The sequence below is a fragment of the Rhea pennata genome, chromosome 3 (assembly GCF_028389875.1).
Source record: "Rhea pennata isolate bPtePen1 chromosome 3, bPtePen1.pri, whole genome shotgun sequence".
Lineage (NCBI taxonomy): Eukaryota > Metazoa > Chordata > Aves > Rheiformes > Rheidae > Rhea > Rhea pennata.
In genome coordinates, this window is record NC_084665.1 from 62,816,686 (window position 1) to 62,831,124 (window position 14,439).

General features: G+C 39.6%; 1 protein-coding gene across 5 annotated transcripts in view; it reads left to right on the forward strand.

The window, feature by feature from the left end:
• HIVEP2 (HIVEP zinc finger 2) overlaps positions 1-14,439 on the forward strand; it is a 151,581-nt gene that overhangs the window by 125,562 nt on the left and 11,580 nt on the right. For all 5 annotated transcript variants that reach the window (XM_062572445.1, XM_062572446.1, XM_062572447.1 and 2 more), the window contains 4 exons: positions 994-1,038; positions 2,249-7,880; positions 8,616-8,770; positions 13,280-13,455. In XM_062572445.1, coding sequence (XP_062428429.1) covers positions 2,454-7,880; positions 8,616-8,770; positions 13,280-13,455 — 5,758 coding nt within the window. In that variant the 5' untranslated portion in view covers positions 994-1,038; positions 2,249-2,453. The remainder of the gene's footprint in view (positions 1-993; positions 1,039-2,248; positions 7,881-8,615; positions 8,771-13,279; positions 13,456-14,439) is intronic.

Here is a 14,439-nt window from a genome sequence, read left to right on the forward strand (position 1 = left end):
ACATAAGTGTTTTTAGGAGCTGCTATTTGAGTGTTACTGTGATAACCCATACCCCATAATCTGAAGCTGATCATTTAGGTGTTTCTAAAAATCTTTTTTTAAAAAGAAATGGGAGTGATCTAGACTTTCTCCTATATAAACGTTCCTAAGAAAAGTCATAAATCAATATTTATTACCACAACTGAACAGGTGTCCTTTTTAATGAAAAGAAAAAAAAATCTTGTTTTAAAGATGGGATGTACCAGGGAGAATCCCTCTTTTATGGGAGAAATGTTTTTTTTTGCCAGTGAGATAATTTTTAGGTACCTGTTTAGTCTCTCTTATTCAGATATGTTCTTTGTGCTCATCTTTTCTGTAATGCAAAGAGTAAGCTGCAATCTGATGATGGTCAAACAGGTGGCAAATTATGGCTCTGAATAATAGTGCGGGCATAGAAGTCTTTTAAATATGTATTTGACCTGTAGGCTTCTTATGTGAGAAGCCAGGCATGTATTCCTCCTCAGTGTCCCACTAGCGTTTACTGATTTGGAAGCTTATTTGCTTTTCACTACATATTCTTGTGGTGACATTCTGGCCAGGATTTCATTCTGGTTCCTAAAACCTTTAATAAGAGGCCTGAAAGGCCTAAAACTATTAGCTGGAGAGAGGTATTGAAAGGGGATTTGCTGACAGGATTCAGGGATAATCCAGGTTTGGGAATGGTGTAGGAACAATGAGAGACATTGGGCGGCTGTCTTACAGATTCAGGATGGCAAGACTGCGTTTGTTTAGACTTGCAGTTATCTGTCTGTACACTAGAAAACTAAGAACTTTAAGAAGATGCATACTTGTATTCTTCAAAATGTGATTACTCTGACCTCTTAAGACACAACATGAGATTTTTCCAGTGGATGGATATATGAAATTTTTGGGCCTCTGCTGTAAAAAATAACTCTTTCTCTTTGACATCAGTTCTTGATATCAAGATGTTCTTATGACTATTTTTTTTTACAGGAAATTTGAAGATAGTCATGCCTATTAGATGTCTAGAAGATACAGGTAACTGTTTTATACTGAAAAAAGGAATATATTCATATTCTCTTTGTGTTCATCTACACTTTGCTAATGTTTCTTCAAACACAATTTAGCCTTTCCACTGTAGGAATGTAGAACATTCCAATATCTCTAATACTACTTTTTTACTGTTTTTCTTGCTGTTGTAAAATCCTGTCTGTCCTTAAAATTCTATTTCATCTATTATTCAAATACCATACTTCTCTGTGAAAAGCATACCTTTGAGCCTTTCCTCTTTACACGTAGAATTGTGAAAACGTATTGCACTTAAGCTTATAAAGTGCTGTGAGCTGGTTAGAAATGTTTCAACACACTTTAAAATCTAAAATGCTTAATTCACATAAATACAGTTATTGCTCATTTCTATGATGTGTAGTAACTGTTGTGAAGCATTTTGACAAAAATTTAATATAGTGATTGGAAGATAGAAGTGTGAAAAGGTACCGATAGTAATTGCATTCAGAATGCTTTTTTAATGTCAGGGATTTTTTTTTTCTATTTAAAAATAATTTAAAAGGGTGATCCCCATTTTCTTGTAAAACCAGTACGATGCTCTAAGGTAAAAAGTTCCTGACCTTCACCATCAAAAAAGTAGTCATCTAGGATTTCTGCCTAGCCAACAATGAGAAATAGGCATCTCCAGAGTGGAGAACCACCTGCACAGACATCCCATATATCTCAAGCACCCATCATGACATGGAAAGATTTCTCCTCTGAAAGTAATGATCAACCTTTTCTGACTTTAGAAGAAGCCCATGTGACAAGGGTAGAGGTCTGAACAGTAGGTATGTAATACTGGATAAGGTAACTCCTACCCACATTGTTGGGACTCTATTTTCAGCAGTGATTTGCTGAAATGATCTTTGAATATAGGTGGTGGACTTTCTGAGAATCAAGCATCATCAAATTGGCCTTAGGAGGCCTTACAAAATTACTGTTCATTTTGGAAAGCGTAGATGCTGCTTGTCTATTCTTAGTTCTTTTACTGAGTAGTAGTACTTTTACGTAGTCTCTGAAGCCAATCTGTATCTCTTCCCAAAATGGGCTTTGTGAAATGTAGTTACCTTTAGTGAGGTCCTTCAATATTTTTTTTATAAAAAGCTTAATAAAAGTGCAACTGACTGCATTGATGTTATGTCACAGAGCTGTATTAACTGGTTTGGGGGGTTCTTTGTTTTTGTTTTTTTCCTTACAGATAACTGTGTCACCATGGAAGAGATGAAAAGGACTTTGCTCTAGTAGATCACAGTTATCTCTAGGTCATTCTGCATCTCAAATAACAATGAAAAATGTTCAAAAGCTCTAATAAGTCTTTGCAAATGTATAATAAACTGTTTAGGAAAGTTCCTGCCATGAACAGAACTGTGTAATAATCACGTTAATGTACAGACACAAATCTAATGCCTATAGACTACTGCGTGGAAAGTTCCAAAGAGAAAGAGAAGTCTGTGGACTTGCAACAGCTCTGGAAAAATGGGAGCAACAAAACTTTAAAAAGCACAGCTTTGGACACACTCCATGTGTCTGCACAGCTTTCAAGTGAACTAGCACTTAAAACCTTGTATAACAAAATGGACTCTGGGGACACAGCTATAGGGCAAAAAGCTACCTCAAGGTCTGGAGAAACTGCTAAAGTACCAAGTAGATGGAGGCAAGAACATTCAGCTGTTATTAAGATGAGCACTTTTGGCAATCAAGAAGTACAGAGGCAACCACAAATAGATCACGAGCAAATTGGAAACACAGGATCAGCACAACTTTTTAGTTCTGGGAAACTGGTATCATCAAATGAAGTTGCACAGCAAGTCACGGAGAAGCAATACCCACAGCATCGTCCAAGTCCTTACTCATGTCAACATTCACTTTCTTTCCCACAGCATTCATTGCCACAAGGCTTCTTGCACAACATAAAGCCACACCAGAGCTTGGAAGGTCCCCCATGGCAGTTTCCTAGCCACTTGCAATCAGTTGCCTCAGAGGACTTATTTCCTTTTCATATGCATAGCCATAGTGGAGGTTTCTCTAGGAAGAAGATTTCAGGTTTGAACCCTGCATACAGCCAATACTCACAGAAATCTTTAGAACAATCAGAAGATGCTCACAAAAAAGAGCACAAACCCAAAAAGCCTGGCAAGTATATTTGTCCTTACTGTAATCGGGCTTGTGCCAAACCTAGTGTACTTAAAAAGCATATTAGGTCTCATACTGGGGAGCGACCATATCCTTGTGTTCCTTGTGGTTTCTCTTTCAAGACAAAGAGCAACCTTTACAAGCACAGGAAGTCACATGCCCATGCAATTAAAGCAGGATTGGTACCTTTCACAGAGTCTGCAGTCTCTAAATTGGACCTAGATGCCAGTTACATTGATGTGGAAGCTGAAATACATTCAGATGGGGAACAGAGCACAGACACTGATGAGGAGACTTCACTCCTAGTGGAAGGGACTGACAAACTGAGCCCTGTTCCACAGTTTCCCTTGGACATTGCTACCAGGAGCAGTTTTCACTCCTCCATGGAAGAACCCTTGGTAGGGCCAATGAAAGTACCCATTTTGATTATCCCTAAAAGTGGAATTCAGTTACCCAGTGAGACTTCACCATATATTGGCTCCGATATGTTGCAAAACCCATCCCTAAGTACTAAGTCTGATGACTCTCATACAGTTAAACAGCGACTTGCACTAAGACTGTCAGAGAAAAAGGGGCAAGATTCTGAGCAGTCGTTAAACCTTTTGAGCCCACACAGTAAAGGAAGCACTGATTCTGGTTACTTTTCCCGCTCAGAAAGTGCTGAGCAGCAAATAAGCCCTCCAAATACTAATGCAAAGTCTTATGAAGAAATCATCTTTGGGAAGTTCTATAGAATTAATCAAAGGACAGCACTAACAGTGGCCACAACTAATCAGGAACACAGTTTAATGGATAGAAAGGGCAAAGCAGAGCCACTATCTCTTTTAAATACCAGATTAGATATGAAGATATTTGAGGAACGTAATTCTCAGCTGACTCCAAATAAAGAAGAACTCATTGACCCCAGTAATTTGAGCACTATTAAATCTCCACAAGTTTATACAGGCAGCAATACAGAATCCAGACAATCCCAAACTACCACATCATCCATCAAAAGTGAATCCAGCCTTTACCCAGCAAGTCAACAGGGTGATGTGCCTGTCCTTCTAGAGCCCCCGGTTGATTCTTCTCCTCTTATTAGAAGTAACTCCATGCCAACCTCTTCTGCAAACAACTTAAATATTCCCCCATCCCTGAGAGGAAGCCATTCATTTGATGAGAAGATGACTGGCTCAGATGATGTATTTTACCCTGGGACAGTGGGAATGTCCCACCAACGGATGCTGAGAAGACAAGCTGCCTTTGAACTGCCCTCTGTGCAGGAGGGACACTCAGATTCAGACTATCATGGAAGACCAGGGAAAAATATTATTGTTTCTTCCAGCAGACAAGCAGCAGGTGACAAAGGACCATCCTTAAAAGAGAAGAAAGCAGGAGACAAGACCTTTTATGACTATGATGCTAGTGGAAAGCACTACAGAAAATGGGACGAATTTGAAGCTCAGAAGCAGAACTACAGGGACTCACCATCCCTCGGTGGAATAAACAAGGGAGGAGAGTACTTTGTTGATCCTCTCGGACAGTCACAGGCAATGCCATCCTTATACGGAACAACTTTTGAAAACAGAAAGCGCAGGAAAGAGAAGAGTGTTGGAGATGAGGAGGACAGTCCCATGCTTTGCAGCAGTATGACCAGCACCACTGGAGGAAGTCAGCCTTTGGACTTTGATCCCAAATCCCAAGTTCAGGATGTGCCAAGAAGCGGATTAGCACTTCAAGGCTTGGACAATGCTGCCCATTGCCATGCAGAGCGTTTTGAGATATGCAGGCCCTACTTGCAGTCTGGCAGCCCCGCAGCTTCTCTAGAAGATTCATCCTTAACTGCAGAGCAAGAAAAGAATGCAGAATCACTGACTAGAAAGCCCCCTGGAAATGTCATCTCTGTCATTCAGCATACAAATTCATTGAGCAGGCCAAACTCATTTGAAAGATCTGAATCTACAGAACATATTGCATGCCAGCAGGATAAGATCTATTCACCATCTGAAACATGCGAGAGTGAGATTTGTGAGTCCCCAATGAGCCCAGACCGAGCTCTGCAAGCCGAAAATGCTGACAACATTAGTAAAACATCTCCATCCCAGCAACCTCAGCCGTATCATATGCAGCCCAGGCTGGTTCGCCAGCACAACATACAGGTACCTGAAATTCGTGTCACAGAGGAGCCAGATAAGCCTGAGAAAGATAAAGAAATGCAGAGTAAAGAGCAGGAGAGACCCACTGAAGAATTCCAGTGGCCCCAGAGAAGTGAAACTCTTTCTCAACTCCCAGCTGAAAAGCTGCCACCCAAAAAGAAGCGCTTACGACTTGCTGACATGGAACACTCCTCCGGAGAATCCAGCTTTGAGTCCACAGGTACAAGCCTCTCTCGCAGCCCTAGCCAAGAAAGTAATCTGTCCCACAGCTCAAGTTTTTCAATGTCCTTTGAAAGAGAAGAAAATCTAAAGTTCATCACACCTCCCAAACAAGATGAGTTTGGAAAACAATCTGAGTTTTTAACTGTTCCAGCTGGTGCTTACTCACTTTCTGTCCCTGGACACCACCATCAGAGGGAAATGAGACGCTGCTCATCTGAACAGATGCCCTGTCCTCATGCTGCTGAAATCCCAGAGATTCGAAGTAAATCCTTTGATTATGGGAACCTGTCTCACGCCTCTTCAGCTGGGACACCTACTACTGCACTGTCTCCATCACGAGAAAGGAAGAAATGCTTCTTGGTTCGCCAGGCTTCCTTTAGTGGTTTTCCAGAGATTTCCCAGACTGACCAGAGTGCAGAACAAAGTATTAAGCAGGAGCAGATGGAACATGTACAGGCTGGGCTTCGGTCCTCCCAGGTTGCCTGGCATCACTCCCCTTCCTCTGTACTTCAGCCTGTTCCGGTAGATGATTCTGGAAAACTGGTTGTTGGTTCTTGTACTCAACTTAGTAGTAGCTCATCCCACCTTGCCCAGCAACAGGCTCTTCTTGCAGACAGTCAGGAAATGTTAAGGACACCTTTAATCCAACAGGCACCTTATATTCCTAACAAACATCCATCAGAGCAGCCACAGCTCTTTGCACATCAGGAAAAAGTCCCATTTCCCCCTATACATAACACCTTATTTCAATTCCCATATCCAACTGTCTGCATGGTTCACTTACCACCATCTCAGCAGCCTGTCTTGTGGCAGTCATGTTCAGAACCTCTACAGAGACACTTCCAGCATCATTTTGTACAGCAGCTGCAGAAATCTTATGTCAAACAACCTTTCCAAACAGACGTTCCTCCAAGTTACCACCTGGACCATGCTCCAGAGCATATTGGAAAGAAACCAGGTGATTATGTGCAAGTGAAAGAGCAAGCATACCCGCATTACTCAGGAACATCTGGACAGTATTCAAAAAATACTCTTGCTAAGTACCAGCCAGACCATAGCATTAAACCAACAGATACCTCCTCTGAGCAGCATCTTCAGACAGGTTTTGATTCCGCAAGTGATGGATCCATACAGTCTTTGCCAGGAACAGTTGTTCCTGTCAGGATCCAAACCCATGTGCCATCTTATGGTAGTGTCATGTACACAAGCATTTCCCAGATCCTTGGACAGAGCAACAGTCCTGCAATTGTAATTTGTAAAGTTGATGAGACTGTTTCTCAAAGAACATTAGCAACAAATGCAACCATGCAAGGAATTGGATTTAACATAGCCCAGATGTTAGGTCAGCATGGAGGACTAGAAAAATATCCATTGTGGAAAGTGCCGCAGACGCTACCGCTTGGACTGGAACCCTCAATTCCCTTGTGTTTGACTTCCAGTTCTGACACAGCTTCTACCTTGGGAGGGAGCAAACGAATGCTTTCACCTGCCAGCAGCTTGGAGCTCTTCATGGAAACCAAGCAGCAGAAACGAGTCAAAGAGGAAAAAATGTATGGGCAGATAGTTGAAGAACTAAGTGCAGTTGAGTTAACTAATTCAGATATAAAGAAAGATTTTCCAAGAGTGCAAAAGCCTCAACTAGTACGACAGAGCTGTGCTACTGAGCCAAAGGAAAGTTTGCCATCCTTGTCATCCTCTTCACCGCTGTCGTCCTCATCATCTCAAGATTTCCCACCTGTCAGCATGCCAACAGCTGATGCTTTTCCACTGAGCAGGGAGAAGCTTTCTAGTTTTGATTCCACATCACCGGGGCAAAAGTCCAGTGGCCCTTCTGAAGGAAGAGACTCACCAGAGGAACTGGATGTAGATGAAACAGCCTCAGATATGAGCATGAGTCCACAAAGGTCTTCATTGCCAGCAGGAGAAATTCAGACAGAAGACCAGCTGAAACATCAAAAATTGCCTCTTGGGATGTTAGTCCAGATGACATCCAATACAAGTGGGAAAGTCACAGGCTCAACTATTCTCCTAACTGATGTAGCAGATTTTCAGCAGATCCTTCAGTTCCCAAGCCTGCGCACTACTACTACTGTGAGCTGGTGTTTCTTAAATTATACAAAACCCAATTACATTCAACAACCAACCCTCAAATCGTCTGTTTATGCTTCATGGTGTATTAGTTCATGTAACCCAAACCCATCTGGGCTAAGTACAAAGACCACTTTAGCACTTTTAAGGTCCAAGCAAAAAAACACCACAGAAATCTACACTCTGGCTGCTATGCACAGACCTGGAACTGGTAAACTGACATCATCAAGTGCATGGAAGCAATTTGCTCAGGTAAATAAGAGGTTTCAAATATAATAAAATTAATGTATTTTTCATTGAAAAAATGTTTTGAAACAGAAGCTAATGATTTTTTTAAAAAGCTCAATTGGGAAATCAGACATTGACATCTTCTGGTGACAAATTTTGAGCCTCAGTTTACCCCTTTGCAAACTTTGATATTTCTATTCTTTCTACCTCTCCATTTTCAGAATCAGTTGTCCAAAATGAGGCTTTTAAAGTCCTCATTTCATATGTGTGAAAGCCTGATACATTATCTCCTTTTATTTTGTCCTTTGTTTTGCTGTGTCCTCGTTCAAGTAGTATACACAAACATCCATGGGATTCCTAAATAAAGATTAAGTTGAAATTGGCAAGGATCTTCAGAGCCCTTTAATGTCTTTTACATACTGAATCTTCTTCACTGATTCAGCATTAGATAACGGGGCCAGGGAAAATTATGTAATGGCAATAAATGACCTTCTAAGACTTTTCCATCTCCATTTTCCATGATTTTTTTTTCTTGAGGAAAGATACAGTGCTGTCTATTCCATCAAGACTCTTGTAAAAAATTGTCCATGCTGCCCTCTCTCTTGTTCTCCATCAAATTGAATGAGACAAATTAATTCATCTTACAGAGTTGCATCAAAATGAGTTTGGCTTTGACCTGGATTGTTAAAGTACTTGAAATAAAGTGTGCATTTATTGTGTGTTCTAGCAGTAACACCATTCCTTGACTTTGTTCTACAGATGAAACACGAGCCATTCTTCTTGTTTGGCAGCAAGCTTGAAAAGAAAATAGTGGGGAATATTATAAAAGAAAGAGTAAAAGGAGACATTCATGGAGATAAAGACATTACATCCAAACAAACTGAGCCGATACGAATTAAAATCTTTGAAGGAGGGTAAGAAAACACAACTGGAAATTTCAAGCTCAGACTGTCATTTTGAAAGATTGAAAATGAGCATGAATGAATTAGGATGTAAACAGTGTCCTGTATTTCTGCCATGCACTGTAGCTTCCAGGCCTCTTCCTTTTCGTGTATACATCAGTCTTAAAACAAGCTACAGGGTATCTGTGTACTGACTCGTGGCTCTGCTTTACTACTAGTACAATAATATTTTCTATCTGTGTGAGAGCCTTCACTGTTAATAACTACTTTCCTTATTTAGATCATTAAGAAAAGATAGATGGTTAACATTTTGATATTTTCTATGTAATTTCTGTATATCTAATGGTTTCCATGAACACATCTTTCCATTTCTAGACTATATACTTCCACTCACTTGAATGGTTTATCTAGGCAAGTTTGCTCTTAATCTTACAATTTTTTTATTATTTACTGAAGTTGGATTTCAGATATAAAATGTAAGATGGCAATGAAATCTGTGGTATTTAAGCCTAATCCATTGATTTGTCATGTAAGGTTGATAAAATAATGTTTATTTTACTGTGGCCATCTGTGACTTATGTGATAAAAATAAATAAATAGAAAAGAGGAGAAAGTCCATTAGCATTATGTTGAGGCTTATGAAGCTTGTTGTGAAAAGCAAATGAAATGCGGAGTTGATTGCCTCTTGCAGTGTACTGTAAAGTGTAAGATATTGGTTTATTTCTTTTGAAGAATTCTGAAGTGATATGATTAATTTTTGCCAGTTGTTGGTAGTGATTAATCAGGTGGCTGAACGAGATGGATTTTTCAGTCTTGCCAAACACAAATGCTCTCACAAATATGTTTTCTTGGGACAACTAAATAGATTAGGATGGAGATGTGGTAAATTCATACAACCCTTTCCTTCTGCCATCATTTTGTATCCTTTAACGTATTAATTATCCCTCATTAACATTATGTGTTTTGGCTCCCCTTGGATAATTTCCATGAAACTAACATTGACATTTCTCTGTAGCCTGCAACAATAAAAGGACATAGCCTACATCTTGCTTAAAAGACTAAAAATATTGTTTAGGAGCTTGGTGCAGGTCTACCAGTCCAGACACCCTGATCCTAGGTATTCTCTGTAGTTGTGCATTGTCCTCGTACCCAAGCCAGTAAGCTGGCTACAAAAGAGTGACACAGATTCAGGGATGAGCCTAAACGTACAAGAAATTTAAAGGGCTGCTCCTTAAACTCACACTCACTTTGAAGTGTAAAATTTGCCTGCATCCCATTGTATATCATTTCTGAATTTGGATCACCTAGCTGAAGATAGTCTGCACTGATGTAAGCTCTGTGATGAAAGGTCAGAAGAGTAAAAGTGTTTTAAGAAAAGCAACTCAAAGGAGGATTCAGATCAGCGTGAACTGCGACAGATCACTGTGCAAAATGCCTCTACCATTTAACACCTTCTTTAAGAAACTTTGTATGTTACTTAAACCCTCTTCAGTTTCCCTGTTCACTAATAAATTTGAAATGAAATTATTTGTAATATAACTCCTGTGTCACCTAGAAAAGACTCCTAGTAATGTTTTTCTATATTTGGATATTTTTAGTTTAGAACAAAAAGTAAGAAACCTCGATGTGCATGTTAATTGCTAGATTAAGGGGAGATGAATAATCTTTTCCTAGCTTGTGACTGAGTCTCTAAATAACAGATTTGCCATTAGGAACATCTAACCTGCAAAGCTACAATGAATGGGATGAGGCAGTATTAATGTATCCTCTCTTTCTTTATAGATGTATTTCAGAACAATGTAAGAAAATCATCATTTTATACTACATCTTATAAATATTGTTTATGGAAGGGTAGATTCATTCTTTCCATTAGTTTGGGAGTTTTTTAAATGAATCTAATATTCTTTTCATGTTATGGCCAAGTTCTTCATTGCTCTTGTGAGCAAACTCTTCATGAGTTTGTCCGTCTCTTTAGGTTTTGATTTGTGATTTCTAGAAGCTGCTTTTTAATATGTTTTTCATGCTTACTTACTCCTTGCTGTATGCAGAACTATTCTGTTCTGTTCTATTCTCATCAATTTCATCTTCATATCATCTGAACAAACTCAAGTAGTGCACAGAACTACATAAGAAATGTCTGTCGTGTTTTTTCCACATTTTCTTCTCTAGACAGATAAGCATGTGTGGCAGTAATCTTATTTCAGCAGGGTGTTTTTGTTTATTTTTTGTTTGTCTGGAGGAGTGGGTTTGCTTAGGGCTTTTGATTGCTTTTGTTTTGTAACTGCAGGGAAGGCAATTCAGAATTGACAGTTGTGAAAGATTTGTGATCTTCTATAGGTCCTTTGGTGAGTTTCCAGCTGGTGGGAAGGTCTGTCTGCCACACAGATGAGTGCCACTGTAGTTGTGCAGAGCTCATTTGGGGCAGGGGAGTGGAGTCCTCATGTGGCAGGTGGACAAAAAGCAAAGGGTCAGGGTTGGGAGTCGGTGAAGTAACAGAGTGAGTGGAGTTCAGCAGAAAGACAGATGTCACAGCACATCATCACATCACTTGCTGCACAAAAGCCAGTCAAGAGCAATTTGTAAGCATCACAGCAGAAGAGGATTTGAAGGATGAAGCTAACAACCACATTATTACCTCTGGCAGGTGGTTTCATTCAAATGAAATGATTTGAATCACAAAATCTGCTTTCCATCACCTGCAACTGCAGAGCCCTAGTGAGATATGAAGCAGTATTCCTCAAAGAAAAGCAGCAATTTAAAGTGCAGTACTTGCAGCAGTACAGTTGTTTACTTGCAGTGTGTACAGTTACTTGCAGTGTGAAGTGAAAAGAAGGGAAGGATAGGGCAAACATTCCAGCTCACTGGACGTCTTCCTTAATGACATTATCAGCTTACAACAAGAGTTCACAGCTTACTCTGTTATATCTATCAGTAATGGACTCTAATTGAAAATCCTCAATGAAATAACATTTTGGCTAGAAATTGCATGACTCTGAGGCTTGTTAATGACTTTTAAACTCCGGAGCCCTGGTTCAAATTGAGTGCAGTGCAGCGGTGACCATAGTCAATTATATGAAAGTTGGGCAGTGGGAAAAATGAAATTATTGAAAACTCAGAGAGAGGCACAAGTAAGAGCTAATATATTCCTGGGGACTAGGAAAGATCTTCACTATTGGGCCAATCTTTTAATGCTTCAGTGCTTGGATCATGCTTTCTTTAAATTTCGAACTTGTATATGTCATTTCTCTTACAATTATTATGATGGAGTGTACTTAAGAGAGTCAAGGTCAGTTGTGCCAAAAAAAGGTGTATGTGAATGACAAAGAGACAGTTCTTGTCTAATTGTCCTTGTGCCCAATAAGCTTCAACAGGTGGGAGAAACAGATGGAATACAGATTTGAAAAATGTTTCATCTCAGTAACCCCAAAATCGCCACTTGCTTCTTGTAGAGTTATCATTGCATTAACAGAATCTTTCAGACAGTCATGTATTTATTTAAGTGCTGACTGTCAGTACTTTGTCGGCCGTGCATCCTCAGGGTCACTAAAAGTAATATGTACTCCTGTGGGAGAGGGAAATGGAGGAAAGAGGGCAGACAAAGTATTATTTCCCAGTTCTTGCACTTTCTCAGTATTACTTCCTGTGAGTCAGGCTGAAATCCATCCTTCTCTGGGCTGTCGAATACTCTTCAAACCTCAGAACAGTCAGAGCAGATCTTCTGGACCCTTACTGTCTTTTAAGTTTTAATATTAACACTTTATTGTGATAATTAAGGAAATGTGCAGCTTTATATAGATTTGTATGTCTTATTTATTATCTAACTACAGACAAAAATAGCATGAAACACTTAGGCTTGTAATAAAAACAAAATGCTGTAACAATGTTCTGCTAAATATGCAGGTTGGAAGTTTCCCATTTAATTTCTAGAAAGTGTATACCTGACTGAACTCAACATGGTTCCTTGGGGAACTTGAAGCACCTGTAGCATCAGTGGCTACATCCTTGCTAGTCATCTGCATTCCCTTTATGCTTACTGGGGAAAAGCAGGCATTTCTAGGATATGATTTCTCTGATCCCAAGGGATAAATATGCTAAAATAGGTCAAGTGAATCATGCCGCAAAACAGCCTCTACTTTCAGTGATGGTAGATGTCTGTGTTTCGTACAAAACTACAGTTAGGTGAAATTAATCCAACCTGCAGAGTCATATTTGGAGTTGTGCTTGTCTATATGAGCAGTAGCTAATCTATTTCTTGACATACTATCCCCATATTGCAGTCCTTTGGTCTGATGTTAAAAAATAACTAGCATATGCAAACACATTCAAAGTACTGCATTCCTTGAAAGGCAAATACTTTGTGAGCTCCAGCCTGAAAATTCAGCAGTTTCCATGGACTTCTGGGGAAGTTTTGTGATGAGATATGTACAGGATCAGGATTATGAGCAAATGTCTGGAGATCTTCTTTGTGCCTGTGTATGACTTAGTGGCCATACGATTTAAATGCTTGCTCTCTTCCAACAGGTATAAATCAAATGAGGATTATGTCTATGTCAGAGGCCGTGGCCGAGGAAAGTACATTTGTGAAGAATGTGGAATTCGTTGTAAAAAGCCAAGCATGCTCAAAAAACATATCCGCACTCATACCGATGTCCGGCCTTATGTATGCAAGTTGTGCAATTTTGCCTTCAAAACTAAAGGTACTCGACCCTTTTTGTGAACTCTTGACCTTCCCCAAAAATCTAGAGCTATTTTGTCATCTAGGACCCAATCATTCTGTTCAATCACGGAAAAAAAATCCTGAAAACCAAATCATTGTGGTTATGGATGCAGGACTCTAGGAATTTTTTTCTTAAATTTAATTGATTCAGAGATTATATGATACTCTGAGTCTCCTTAGAAAGCTTCATTAAGAGCTATATGCTCTTGGCTGGTCCATCTGTCTACGGAAAAAATGTAATAGCGTAAGAATCATCCTTACAAATAATACTTTCTGCCAAAATTGTTACATGGTGCAAACTTTAATTGCAACAATATTCAAATGCTACAGGGAGAGTACACTTGTTATGACATAATGCAGAAGCAGAGCATCAGCTGCAGAGGAAAACATGCCTTCATGGGCTTTACAGTGGGTCAGTTTCAAGTTTATAAATAATGTATGTCTCCCAGATGGGCCACTTCATCCACTGTGGCATTAATTATGAATAGAGATCTGATAGCTTGTGTTCACATGTATTTATCAGCACTGAAAAAAGCTTCCATTTGTCACCCTGAGGCCACAGTTAATGATATGCTTTGGAATTTAGATTTTCCTTGCAACTATCTCCTTAAAAAAAGAGAAATCCTTTTCTTTGGTAGCACTTTTTTTTTTTTTTTTTTTTTTTTTTTTTTTTTTGTAGTATAACCCAAATGAGCCTTATCCTTTCATTTTCCTAGCTTGCCTTTGACAGACAAGAGAAATGGATTCTGGTTCCAGTGCCGTGAATTTACTTGAAGGGGGAGAGGCGAAGCTGGAGGAAATTTCTCCTGAGATCTCAGTGCAGCTTCATGGCTGTTTTGAGGACTGAGGATTGTAATAGTTTCCATGACTCCAGCACTTCTTCCTCTGCCAAAGATGGGAATAGCTGATGGATGGTAGTAGACCCATCAACCTAATTTAAGATGAGAACCTTCATGGGGGTGTA